General features: G+C 48.2%; 1 protein-coding gene across 6 annotated transcripts in view; it reads left to right on the top strand.

Moving 5' to 3' along the window:
• LOC143832340 (neuropeptide Y receptor type 2-like) overlaps positions 1-13,715 on the top strand; it is a 212,468-nt gene that overhangs the window by 183,798 nt on the left and 14,955 nt on the right. For 5 of the 6 annotated variants that reach the window (XR_013229206.1, XM_077326593.1, XM_077326591.1 and 2 more), the window contains one exon: positions 6,227-7,423. Coding sequence is in view for 5 of the 6 variants with exons in the window: in XM_077326593.1 (XP_077182708.1) it covers positions 6,275-7,423 (1,149 nt within the window). In the remaining variant the exon portion in view is untranslated. Of the gene's footprint in view, positions 1-6,226; positions 7,806-13,715 lie in introns of those variants that run through there. The other variant, XM_077326594.1, reaches the window with a different exon arrangement.

Here is a 13,715-nt window from a genome sequence, read left to right as displayed (position 1 = left end):
CACCAGGGGCGAGGTGGCGGGTCTGATGAACCCCCGGGCTAGGTTTTTGTCCAAAAACTCCCTGAGTTCAGCCATTTCCCTCGGGCTCATTGAGTAAAGTTTGGCTTTAGGGAGGGACTCCCCTTTCTTTAACTCGATGGCACAGTCAGTTTTACGGTGGGGGGGAAGTTGGTTACACTCAGCTTCAGCAAACACATCTGCAAAGTCCCGATACTCTGGTGGGAGAGTCGCTTCCCCTGCGGACCCCACCGCGGCCACAACCCGGTCGTTTAGGGAGGGTTGGGGCCGAACGTGCTGCTTACAACCAGGAGAGGAAAACTTCACTGTTCCTTTTTTCCATTTCACCGTGGGATCATGCTCCCTCAACCAATCCAGCCCCAGGACACACGGGAATGCTGAGTGGGGTGCTACAAGGGGTTGAATCTGCTCCCAATGTTTCTCTACATCCAAGTCCATCGGGCGCGTCTTTACGGTAGCTTCCCCCCCGGGAGCGCATTTCCCATCCAGCTGGGTGATAGGTAGGGGCTCACCCAAAGGCACTCTGCCCACCCCCAGAGTCTCGGCTAGTGCTGGGCTTACTAGAGTCTGGGTGCACCCTGAGTCCACAATGCAGCGAACCCCCACTGTCTTCCCGGACTTGGGGTTGGAGAGGGTTGCGGGCAAGAGTATCAGGGGGGAATCACTCACCACACGTTTGCCCCTGTCGGAGGCCTGCTGGCGGGGCGCCTTTACAGCAGACCGTCTTCGTTTCCTGACTGCTTCTCCGCTTGATCTTCGCCATCCTGGCCACTGCCCTCCTCCGATTCCTCCACAATCGCTGCGGCACCGGCTGGGACCAGCAGAGACTTGGCACTTTTCTTCGGGACCGTTTTCTTGGCAGGTGAAGCTTTCGGGGGGGTACTGCCCGTTGCTTTTGCACCGGTCACTGTCTTCGAGGGGCATTGCGCGAGGAAGTGGCCAGCCTGACCACAACCCAAGCACAACCCCTTCTCCATGCGCCGAGTGCGCTCGGTCGGCTCCAGCTTCGCCTTCGGCTTGGCCTTCACGGGCGTAGAGGTTTTAGCCCCTGCCTTCCCTGCAATTCCTTGATACTCTGCAGCCCTTTCCAGGCGACTCTCCATCTCCCCAGCCAGCTGGACCCATCCGGCTATGGTGAGGGGGTCTTCCAGAAGGAGGCACTTGCTGGACAAGTCCCCAGAGAGGCCCCCCACGAACGCGTGCACACGTTGGGGCTCGGTCCAGTCCGGCACCGCTGAGGAAAGCTCCTTGAATTCCCTGGCATATTCAGCCACCGTCAGTTTCCCTTGCTTCAGAGCCTTGAGTTTCTTCTCCGCCGTATTCTTTTCGAACGGCTCCACGTACATCTGGCGCATGGTTCTCAGGAAATGGTTGTAATTGCAGATGGCTCTTGGGTTGTAACGGTACAAGTCCATGAACCATTTTGCTGCCTTCCCCTCCAGGGACTCTCCCACGAAGCGCACACGCTCGGCATCATCATGGAAGGTGAACCCCATGTCCATCATGTAGGCTTGGAGATGCACCAGGAACGAAGGAAAGGTCGAGGGGTCCCCCGAAAATTTTGCTTTGAATTTGTAGGTGCTTCGCATTTCCACTCCCCGGAGGTGGGGAGGCAGTCGTCCCTGGCCCCAATCCACCGGGGCTCTCGCTCCACGGCCGATGCCTCGACCGACCCCTGCCGCCGCCCTCGCATCCGCCGCGGCCCGCGCCGCCTCCGTGGCTCGCGCTGCTGCTGCCGCCGCCTCTCGCACCGCCGCTGCTGCCGCCGCCTCCGCTCCGGCAACGTCCGCTGCTGCCGCAGCCGCTCCGGCGGCTGCTCCAGCGCCTTCGGCCGCCCCAGCGCCTTCAGCCGCACCCGCACCACCTGCGCCCTCGAGACCGCCGTCTTCTTCCTCCCGTCGCGCTCTCGCCAAGGCTGCGTCCTCGGCCTCGGCTGCCGCCTGCATCGCTGCGTCCTCGCGTTCTCGTAGGGTGGGCAGATCTCCCGATCTCCGACCGCTGGGTTCGCGGGCGCCTCCGTGCACCTCCCGCAGCAGGCGTTGCGTCTCGCGTTGCTCCTCTGGATCCAGCCGACCCGAGAGGTCCTGTAGCCAATTGGTCACCTTGTCCAACTTGTGCTGCAGGTCACGCGTCTCACCGGCGGGCTCCAGCCCGTAGCTAGGCATCCCTAGCTGATCCGGCCACTGCTCATCCCCCGTCAGGTGGTCATATTTCGACAAACGCCTGCGCTCGGTGATGTGCCTTTCTAAGAATTCGGCAGGCCCAGGAGTCGCTCCCTCCACGGCTCTGAGCATGCCCGAGCTGTACGGACCCACACCGGCTCCATCGCTCTGGGAAAGGTCCCAATCCAGGCCCTCTCCCTGTTCCGTATAGGTGTTTCCTTCGTCCTGCATGTTGGCAGGCGAAAGGAGTTGTGAGATTTGACTTAATGTCAAACGTACAGAAACTCACAACAGGCTTCTTAGTTAAAGAAAGCTTTATTGGAAAAATACTATACGCTAAGGACTGAAAAGTCAAATCTGACCAGAGTTCAGATTTGCCTCTGCTTATCAATACAATTCTCCCGCCCAAAACTTGACAGTTCCCAAGGGAGGGGAGACAAGAGAAAAGACATATGTGTAAGAAAAACAGGAATACATTCTCACAACCTTGAGGAGGTGACAACAATCCCGAGAGCCCACAACATGTGATAAGGTTAACATAACAAACTATTCACTTTTATGGCTAGCAAGGATACAGGGCCTGGAGCAAGCAGGCGCCAAGCAATATAAAACAATATAACTGACATGGAGGAACTCAAGCTAATTTATGACAGAGATTCTACAATCCTGACAATATCACTGCCCGGTCAGAACAGTTTTATTAGTGCCATGGCAAGCCCAAGGTCATCCAGCTGACTGCATGTGGGGGAGTGCAGAATCGAACCCAGCATGCCAGATTAGAAGTCTGCACTCCTAACCACTACACCAAATTGGTTCTCCATTTGCCCACCTCCAATCATCTGGCACCTCATCTATTCTTCAAGATGTGTCAAAAATAATGGGCAGAGGTTCAGAGATTATATCTGCAAGTTGTTTTAGTAACCTTGGATGTAATTCATCTGGGGCGGAAGACTTTGTTTCATTTAAAGAAACTAGGTGTTTATGAACTTTCCCCACTGTGATCCTAGGCCATCATTCCAATCCCAGCTGCTGTAATATGTTTTTTCCACATTGAGCACCATTTCCATCGCAAGAGAAGACTGAGGAGAAATAGTTGAGCAGTTCAGCCCTCTCTTCATCCTCTGTTATAATTTCACTTTCTTGTCCTCGCAGTGGTCCTACCATGTCCCAACTCTTTTTCTTACTTGAAATATAACTTAAAGAAGCCTTTTTTGCTATGTTTTGAGTTTCTTGTTAGCCTAAGCTCCTATTGAGCTTTAGCTTTTCTAACACTGTCCCTACAATTATTTGTTATTTGTTTATACTCATCCTTGGTAATAAGGCCTTCCTTCTATTTCCTAAATCAGGGGTAGTCAACCTGTGGTCCTCCAGATGTTCATGGACTACAATTCCCATGAGCCCCTGCCAGCAAATCCTGGCAGGCACTCATTGGAATTGTAGTCCATGGACATCTAGAGCAGCGGGCCCCAACCTTCATCTGGTCGGGGACCGCCTCTGGGGGTGGGGGAACTGCCGCACATGCGCATTTTGGCCACCATGTGGGGCTAACACGCATGCGCAGAGTTGCCGCGCATGCGCGTTTTGGCCACCAGGGGGCACAACGCACATGCATGGCAGTTCCGCGCGTGCGCGTTAGCATCATGCCGGCCTCTTTCCCCCCCTCTCGCTGCATGTGGGGGGAGGCAGGCGCGGCCACTGGCGGCCCAGTACGATGGCCTTTGCGGCCCGGTACCGGGCCGCGGACCGGGGGTTGGGGACTCCTGATCTAGAGGACCACAGGTTGACTACCCCTGTCCTAAATTACTCTTTTTTATTCCTCAATCATTTGACAGCTGCTTATGGAGCCACCTTGGCTTCCTTATGCTCCTTCCATCTTTTCTTCTCAAGGGAATTGTTTGTGATTGAGCCTTCAGTATTTCACTTTTAAGAAACTCCCAGCCCTATTGGACCCCCATCTCTTTAAGTCTTTCTGACCACGGGACTCTACCCAACATACCTTTATACATCTGACTACATAAATATATTTCTTTCCCACAATTGTAAATTCCAAAATCGCATAGTCCTTACTACCAAGTGTGCCCACTACTTCCACCTCATCTACCAGTTCTTCCCTATTGATGAAAATCAAGTCTAAAATAGCAGAGCCCCTGGTTCCCCTCTCTACTTTCTGGGAAATGAAGCTGTCAGCAAGACAAGTCAAGAATTTATTGGAGTTTGTATTTTTAGCAGAGTTGGTCTTCCAACAGATATCCAGGTAATTGAAGTCACCCATGACCATGGAAATGTTTAAACAGAGGCTGGATAGCCATCTAACAGAGAGGCTGATTCTGTGAAGATTCAAGGGGGTGGCAGGTTACAGTAGGATGAGCGATAGGGTTGTGAGTGTTCTGCATAGTGCAGGGGGTTGGTCTAGATGACCCAGGAAGTCCCTTTCAACTCTATGATTCTGTGAGTAGCTAATAACCATACCTCTAACTCTGGCCTTGAACATATAGGCAGATAGAACCAATTAACAAAACCTGCAAGATGGAGTAAGTCCATTACTATTCATGTTATCCTGCGAGAGAAATTGAGGGTGTTTTGCCTCACAAAGGGATAGAGGAGATCAGAGAAATAGGTGACCCCTTCCCTGCCTACAGCTGATTTATCCATGAGGACCCAAACATGGTTTTATTTTTTCTGTTTGGGTTTTCCCCAGCAATACTTTCCAGCAGTACTTTCCAGCAATACCAGAGTTTTTTTTTTCTTTCCCCCATAGGAACTGGAGCAAGGTGTCCAGTGGTAGCCAAGTCAGAAAGAAATTGTAATCAGGTCCAATATGAATCCCACACAAATCTATTAATGGGACTTCCTCCCTGAAATGTTTTCTTAAGATTATACTATTAGCAAAAATTAAAGTCCAGTGGTATCTGAGAGCCAGTTTGGTGTAGTGGTTAGGAACATGGATTTCTAATCTGGCGAGCCGGGTTCGATTCTGCGCTCCCCCACATGCAGCCAGCTGGGTGACCTTGGGCTCGCCACGGCACTGATAAAACTGTTCTGACCCAGCAGTGATATCAGGGCTCTCTCAGCCTCACCCACCCCACAGGGTGTCTGTTGTGGGGAGAGGAATGGGAAGGCAACTGTAAGCCGCTTTGAGCCTCTTTCGGGTAGGGAAAAGCGGCATATAAGAACCAACTCTTCTTCCTCTTCTTCTTCTGAAAGACTAAATACTGACAAAAATTATTCTATTTTAAGCTTTTGTGAACTAGAGCCTAGTTCTTCAGACAGGTTCTCAGGTTCCTCCTGGCCACTGGTAGGGGATGTGAAATAAGGTGGTCTGAGCCCACTTTGGAAATTCTTGGAGATTTGGAGATGGAACCTGGGAAGGGCAGGTACCTCAGTGGGGGTGCAGTACCACAGAGTCCACTCTTCATAGCATGCATTTTATGCAGGGGAACCAATCTCTGTGGTCTGGAGAGTAGTTGTAATTCCAGAGGACTTTCAGTATAAGTTCCACTCATGAGTGAAACTATCACTGATTCTTATTGATATATTTATCCATATTCATGTCCATCCTTCATTCAAATCTGTTCTGGGAAATAGAGCCAAGGTCACAAGAAGCCACAAATGATAGGCTGCAGATCCATGGCTGGTTGTTGTTTATAGATAAGTAGAATGTCTGGTTTATTTGATTATGTCAGCCTGGCATTTGGAGGGGATCTTTCTAACATTCAATTGTAAATAGATAGAATTTGTAAACAAAATATTCCTTTTAAAAACAATTCAACTGGGGCTAGCATTTTAGCTGTCTCTTTGGTAATAATTTTATCATGCGAATAAAATGGGGCATGAATGGGTGAACTTTTCTTTCTGAGTGGCCATGGTAACTGTGTACAGAAACCATAAACATTATATTTTTGATGTTAAATAGGGGTGGGAGGAATTTAGGAATGGGACTCAGTTTTAAGTACCATTCCAGATGTGTCATTGTAACCCAGAGTGGGGGATTTTCTCCTACCTGAAATAGTCTTTTTTAAAAAATGTGCTTCTTTCCCTCTTTACAGACCAAGCGGCTAACTTAAACATCTTCAGCCTAGTAGGAAAAATTAATCATGGGGTTTCTTGATCAAGTCAACAGCACCATCCTCTTGGACATATTGGATAAAAAGCGGCCATTTGGCTGGCACACAAAGAGCATCGTCACCCCTAGTCAGGGGCTCCAAGGATCCACCAATGTTATGATGGACAGTACCAAGATCTTGGGGGTCCAGATCATACTGATAGCTGCTTACTCCATCATCATTCTGCTGGGGTTCATTGGCAACTCCTTAGTCATCTATATGATAGTGAGGTACAAAACCATGAGGACTGTTACCAACTTTTTTATAGCTAACCTGGCTCTGGCAGACTTAATGGTGGACACACTCTGTTTGCCCTTCACTTTGGCCTACACACTACTTGATGAATGGAAATTTGGGGCTGTGCTTTGTTACCTGGTCTCCTATGCTCAAGCTTTAAGTGTTCATGTCTCTACCCTCACCTTAACTGTGATTGCTCTGGACAGGTACAGATGCATAGTTTTCCACCTGGATAGCAGAATATCCAAGAAGATCAGCTTCACCATCATAGCTATTACATGGCTTGTAGCTGCTGTCCTAGCCAGTCCTCTGGCCATCTTCCGAGAGTACAGGTATGAAGAAATTCCATCTATCAATCTCAAAATAGCTGTCTGCTCTGAGAAATGGCCTTCAGAAAACAGAGATGCTACCATATACAGCTTATCCATGCTCCTCTTGCAGTATGTCCTCCCTCTTTCCATCATCTGCTATGCCTACATCAGGATATGGATCAAGCTCAAAAGCCATATCAGCCCCACCTCTAGAAATGATAGTCAGTGCCACAGAAGGAAGACCACAAAGATGCTGGTGATGGTGGTGGTAGTGTTTGCAGTCTCTTGGCTTCCTTTCCATATTTTCCAGCTTGCCATTGACCTAGATCTGGTGCTCATCTTCCATGAATATAAACTCCTTTATACAGTTTTCCATGTGGTGGCTATGTGCTCAACTTTTGCTAACCCCCTGCTATATGGTTGGATGAATAAGAACTACCGAAATGGATTCCTCATGTTCTTCCGTTGCCAGAACAAGCCTGAGAGACTCTACACAGAGGGATCCGTCAGAGGTCGATCCTACACTTTCAGAGCCACCACCTTGAATGGGAGCCTCAAGCACTCAGCAGGCAATGGACAGCTCCCAACACAGGTTTAGTAGACACAGGCAACTATATATCCACAGAAGGGCTGGAACCTCAGTGGTGGTCATGTTGGACTGAAACCTTTTCTAACATAGAAATATGCTGAATTGTCAAAATGCTGTCATAGCCACATAAGAGCACCTTGTGTAAGCCCAAACAGCAAAACATATGTACTGTCTGTTCTGTCTCATGAAGTAAGCTAATTAGTTCTTGGTCCAACTTTTGTGTTGCTAGTTAAGTAAGCAGCAGATAACATATTGTAGAGAGGATGCTTTGATTTAGCAGATATGAGACAAGTAAACTCCATTGTCATCTATGGGGGAAAAATAGACCACCAGAGCAAATGAAAGTATCTGTTGCCGCAATTAAAAAACAAAGGATAGTATGTTACATATTGAATATATTGTATATTCTTCTATATGAGATGTCCTGTTCTTTTGAATTTCTTATTTCATATTCATATTTTAAAACTTACAAAGGCCTTAGAGAATAAACCATTGCTATTCTATTGTTATATGTACCACACTTCCCTGAGCGGTGAGAAGTTATAGGAGCAATATTTACTTTTGAAGGAAGGAATACTGAAGATTTAAGACGTCTTTGTAGCATATGCTTTATTGACAAACATAAATATAGAGCATGGATGGATATGCAAGAGCATTCCTATCAGAGATCAGATCTGTACAACCACCTGCATTGGTTGCCAGTTCTGGCCCAGATCAGGGTCAAGGTTTTGGAATTAACCTTCAAGACCATTTGCGGCTTGGGCCCTACCTATCTGAGGGACTGCTTATGCCCCCCGCAGAGCTCTTTGCTCTATGAGTGCTAATCTATTAGAGGTCCCTGGCCCTAAGGAGTTTCGCCTGGCCTCACCCCAGACCACGGCCTTTTTAGTCCTGACCCAGACCTGGTGGAGTGAGCTCCTGAAAGAGCTGAGGGCCCTATCAGAGCTTTCACAGTTCTGCAGGGCCTGCAAGATGGAGCTCTTCTACCAGGTCCTTGGGTGAGGCCAGGGCTTAAAATCAGTTGGGCCTCTCCATGGGATCAGGTCCCCACACTTACATTTGGACATCCCATCTAGGGTGGTATGGGAGTGGGATGAGGGAATTGTTTTATACCAATCTTGCTGCTGCTGTTAGGGGGCATGGTTATTAGGAGGTTTTATGGTTTTTATGGTTTTTACTTTGTAACCCACCACAAGTCTTTTTGAGAAGTGGTGGGATAGAAATCCAATCATAAATAAATAACAGTAGATCCCAGGGATGAATTCAACCAGTTCCAGTATTGGCTGTTTTTGCTCCTCTCTGTCTCTTTTGGTATCAAGGCTTCACTCTTTCACACTTCCTCACTGCTCACTTCCTTCATCTAAGCAGTGGGATCATTCTGTCTTTTGACAAAAATATGCAATCTATCACTAAATTCTGCTTTCATTGCCAAGGACTGGAACGTATCAAATGTAACTCCTATCTTTAAAGAAGGTTCCAGAGGAGACCTGGGAAATTACAGGCTGGTAAGTCTACTGTCAACACCAGGTAAGTTGGATGTGAGGGCGATCTGGCTGCTAAATCTGTCACCCCATTGATCGTCAGGGTTGATTCGGCTGATCTGGCTGGCTAGGTGAGTGTCCCCTACCTCCCTCACCGCTCCATGTGCGTCCTTCCCGAAGCTGCGCGCTCGGTGGAAGAGGACGACCATCCCAGATAGAAGGAGTGTACCGTTCTTCGGTCAAGGGTATATGATAGCTGCACTCCCCTGCTAGAACCTCCAAACAAGCTCAATACCAGGTAAGTTGGTGGAATCCATTACTAAAGATAGAACCAGTAAGCACATTGAAGAACAAATGCTATTCAGGAACCATCAGCATAGATTTCATAAGGGAAGGTTTTATCTCACTAACTTTTTGGAGTTCTTGAAGGGGATGAACAAGTAAGTGGCAAGGGTGATGTTATAGATTTTGTTTCCCTAGACTTCCAGAAACCTTTTGATAAAGTTCCTCATCAAAGTAAACTCAGCAGTCTTGGGATAAGAGGACAAATCATCTTCTGGATTAAAAACTGGGTAACAAGAATCATAGAGTTGGAAGGGACCTCCTGGGTCATCTAGTCCAACCCCCTGCACTATGTAGGACACTCAAAATCCTACTGCTCATCCACTGTAACCTGCCACCCCCTTGAACCTTCACAGAATCAGACAGAGAGGCTGATTCTTTGAAGGCAAAGGGGTGGCAGATTACAGTAGATGAGCGAATGGGATGTGAGTGTCCTGCATAGTGCAGGGGGTTAGACTAGATAACTCATGAGGTCCCTTCCAACTTTATGATTCTATGATTCTATTTGGTCTCCAAACCCCTCACCATCTTTGTTGCCCTCCTCAGCACACTCCAGCTTGTCTACATCCCTCTTAAACTGTGGCACCCAAAACTGAACACAATACTCCAAGTGAGGACGAACCAGCAGAGTAAAGCGATACCATCACCTCCCGTGATCTGGACATGATACTCCATTTGATACAGCCCAAAATCCCATTTGCCTTTTTAGCCACTGAGTCACACTGTTGACTCATGTTCAATGTGTGGTCTGCTAAGAGTATTAGATCCTTTTCGCACATACTACTGGCAAGACAAGTCTCCTCCGTCATATAGTGGTGTGTATGGTTTTTCCTATCTAAATGCAGAAATGTCCCTACCGAATTTAATTTAATTCAGTTTAGACCAGTTCTTGAGCCTATCAAGATCATCCTGTATTCTGATTCTATCTTCTATTGTGTTTGCTACCCCTCCCCGTTTAGTATAGTCTGCAAATTTAATAAGCATCCCCTCTAATCCCTCATCCAGATCATTTATAAATATGTTGAACAACACAGGCAGAGGAGGTGCAAGTGTCAACGAGGGAAGAGTTCCCAAAACGAAGTCTGAGACAAAATGAAGAGGCCACGGGGATAGAAGGAAATGGTGTTGAGAAGAAAAGAAAAAGGAGAGTACTGGTAATTGGAGACTCCCTACTAAGAGGAATGGATCGCCATGTGGCTGGGCCTGACCTCCTAACCCGAGAGGTGTGTTGCTTGCCAGGGGCAAAAGTTAAAGACGTTTCAGAACGGCTGCCCAAACTCCTCAAATCTACGGATCGCTACCCATTTGTGATGGTCCATGTGGGTACGAATGACATGTCCGTGAACACCATCACTCCTATTAAAACAGACTATCAAGATCTAGGGAGGAAGCTCAAGCAAATGGGGGCACAAGTGGTATTCTCTTCAGTCTTGCCTGTCAAGGGAAGAGGAATGCGTCGGGAGAGGAAGATAATGGAGGCTGCGTAGTTTGTGCCGGTAGGAGAGATTTGGTTTCTGGGACCATGGGATAGGCTTTCTTGAGGAATGCCTACTAGCACCTGATGGACTACACTTATCGAAGTTGGGGAAGACCGTGTTTGGCAGGAACCTGGGGAGATTCATCAGGAGAGCTTTAAACTGAAGCCAGAAGGGGAAGGAGACGTTCAGCATAGGGAGTGTAAGGAAGGAGACCGATCGGGGGCAGCCCAACCAGGAAGGCCAGCTCATAGGGAACCAAAAGTAAAAGAATTCAGATGCCTTTATACTAATGCCCGAAGCATGGGCAATAAGCAGGAAGAGCTGGAACTTTTCATGCTGATGGAAAGGTATGATCTAGTAGGCATCACAGAAACTTGGTGGACAGATTCTCATGACTGGAATGTAATAGTGGATGGATATGAACCGTTCAGAAAAAAACAGAATAGATTGAAGAGGTGGAGGAGTGGCACTGTATGTGAGGAAAGGGCTTACCTGTCAGGAAATTCTAGTGAAGGAGAGTATATCTACAGTGGAAAGCATCTGGGTGAAAATAAGCGAGAGGAAAACAAACAGTGTGGTGGTTGGTGTCTGCTACCGACCGCCTGACCAACGAGAGGATGTGGATGCTGAACTTTGTGAGCAGCTTGAGAAAATACCCAAGCGTCAGGACCTTGTCATCATGGGTGACTTCAATTTCCCAGATGTGTGCTGGGAAACAAACTCTGCAAAGCGTCCTCAGTCATGCAAGTTTCTGACCAGCCTGGCTGACAATTTCATTTATCAAATGGTAGATGAACCCACAAGAGGTTCAGCCATACTGGACTTAATACTGACCAACAGGCAAAAGTTGGTGAAGGAGGTGAAGGAGGTGGGGACCCTAGGGGGAAGTGACCATGTCCTCATAGAATTCCTTTTGAGATGGGGAGGCAAGGAAGCTTGTAGCCAGACGCGGATGTTGGATTTTCGTAGGGCAAACTTTAATAAACTCAGAGACATGATGAGTGTCATACCATGGACAAGAATGCTGGAAGGGAAGGGAGCATGTGAAGGGTGGGCGCTACTCAAACAAGAGCTATTGCATGTTCAATCAATGACTATCCCAGAAAGATGAAAACACTACAGGAGCTCTAAGAAGCCTATTTGGATGAACAGAGAACTTCAAGAGGAACTAAGAGAGAAAAGGGAGATGTTCAGCAAATGGAGGGAAGGACAGAGCTCTAAAGAAGAGTACCTACAGGTTACTAGGCACTGTAGATCAATCATCAGAAAGGCCAAAGCTGAGAGTGAGCTAAGATTGGCCAGGGAAGCCCACTATAACTGTCAGACGCACAGGAAACTCACAACAAAACTTATTCAAAAGAAAAGAGTTTTATTGATTAGCACTATACGCATTGGACTGAAAGTCAAATCTGACCAGAGGCCAGATTTGCCCCAGCTTATCAATACATTTCTCCCGCCCAACACTTGACAGTTCCCAAGGAGGGGGGGTAGGAGAGAAAAGACATGTGTGTTACAACAACAGGATTCCATTCTCCCAGCCTTGAGAGAGGTGACAACAACCCTGTGAGCCCACAACAAGATAAAGGTTAACATAACATCACTACTCTATTTTATAGCTTACAAACTACAAGGCCAGGGCAAGCAGGCGCCAGGCCCAATCAAGCAGTATAACTGACATGGAGGAACTCAGGCTAATTTATGACAGAGATTCTACAATCCTGACATCCCTCCGCATTAAAACTATCTCACTCCCTCACCTAGCCGGCATCCACCGGGCGAGGACAATCAGGGAATGCTCGATGGAAAGCCCGGAGAAGGCGGGGTGCCTTCACATTCCCAACCTCAACCCACTCCTTGTCCCCAGAGGGAAAATCTTTCCAATCGACCAAATACTGGAGGCGACCCTTATGCATATGAGAGTCTAAAATTTGGTTGACTTCATAGTGGGTGTCTTTGTCGATGTATATCGGCACAGGCGTAGCTGGAGGAGGGTGCCATTCATCCGGGACGGGGGCTCTCCGCAGCAGGCTGGAATGAAAAACCGGATGCACATTCCTATAAGTCTTTGGCAAAGCTAGTTCCACAGTTACAGCATTTATTAGTTTAACCACTTTAAATGGGCCCACATATTTTGGGCCAAGCTTCTTGGATTTTTGTTGACACCGCAAATTCTTTGTGGACAAATAGGCCAGATCTCCCACTTTCCATTCTGGTGCAGGTACCCGTTTTTTATCTGCCTGGGCTTTATAGGCTTGTTTCGCTCCTTTGAGGCTGGCAATTATATCCGGCCACCCCGCACTGATGGTTGCTGCCCACTTATTAATGTCAGGGGCTTCGGTGGAGCTAAGTTCCCAAGTGGGTGCTGCCACTAAATCAGTCCCATACACCACCTTGAAGGGGGATACCCCCGTTGAGGCGTGGGCCCCATTGTTATAGGCAAATTCAGCGAGTGGCAATAAGGAAACCCAGTCGTCTTGCTGATGATTGATAAAGCAGCGTAAGTATTGCTCCAAGATCTGGTTTACTCTCTCGGTCTGGCCATTTGACTCGGGGTGATAGCCCGAGGTGAGGGCTTGTTCTATGCCTAACAACCTCAGGAGCTCCCGCCAGAACTTGGCAACGAACTGGGGGCCCCGATCCGTCAGAACACGTGTCGGGATCCCGTGCAGACGTACCACGTGGTTTATAAACATTGAAGCCAATTTGGCTGCAGTAGGCAAGGCCGTGCACGGGATAAAATGAGCCTGCTTTGAAAAAGCGTCCACTACCACCCAAATGACGGTTTTCCCGTGACTGGGAGGTAAGTCCGTAATAAAATCCATAGTGACATCCGTCCAAGGCCGAGAGGGGGTGGGCTGGGGCTGCAACAGCCCTTTTTTCTTTCCTCCAGCAGGTTTTGAGGCGACACAAATGGGGCACCCCTGCACATACTTTTCCACATCCTTGCGCAGAGATGGCCACCAATACTGTCTCCTGACCAGGTGCAGAGTTTTC

Source organism: Paroedura picta, chromosome 3 (genome assembly GCF_049243985.1).
Source record: "Paroedura picta isolate Pp20150507F chromosome 3, Ppicta_v3.0, whole genome shotgun sequence".
NCBI lineage: Eukaryota > Metazoa > Chordata > Lepidosauria > Squamata > Gekkonidae > Paroedura > Paroedura picta.
Note: the sequence above shows the minus strand (reverse complement) of the source record. Positions and strands in the feature narration are given on the sequence as shown.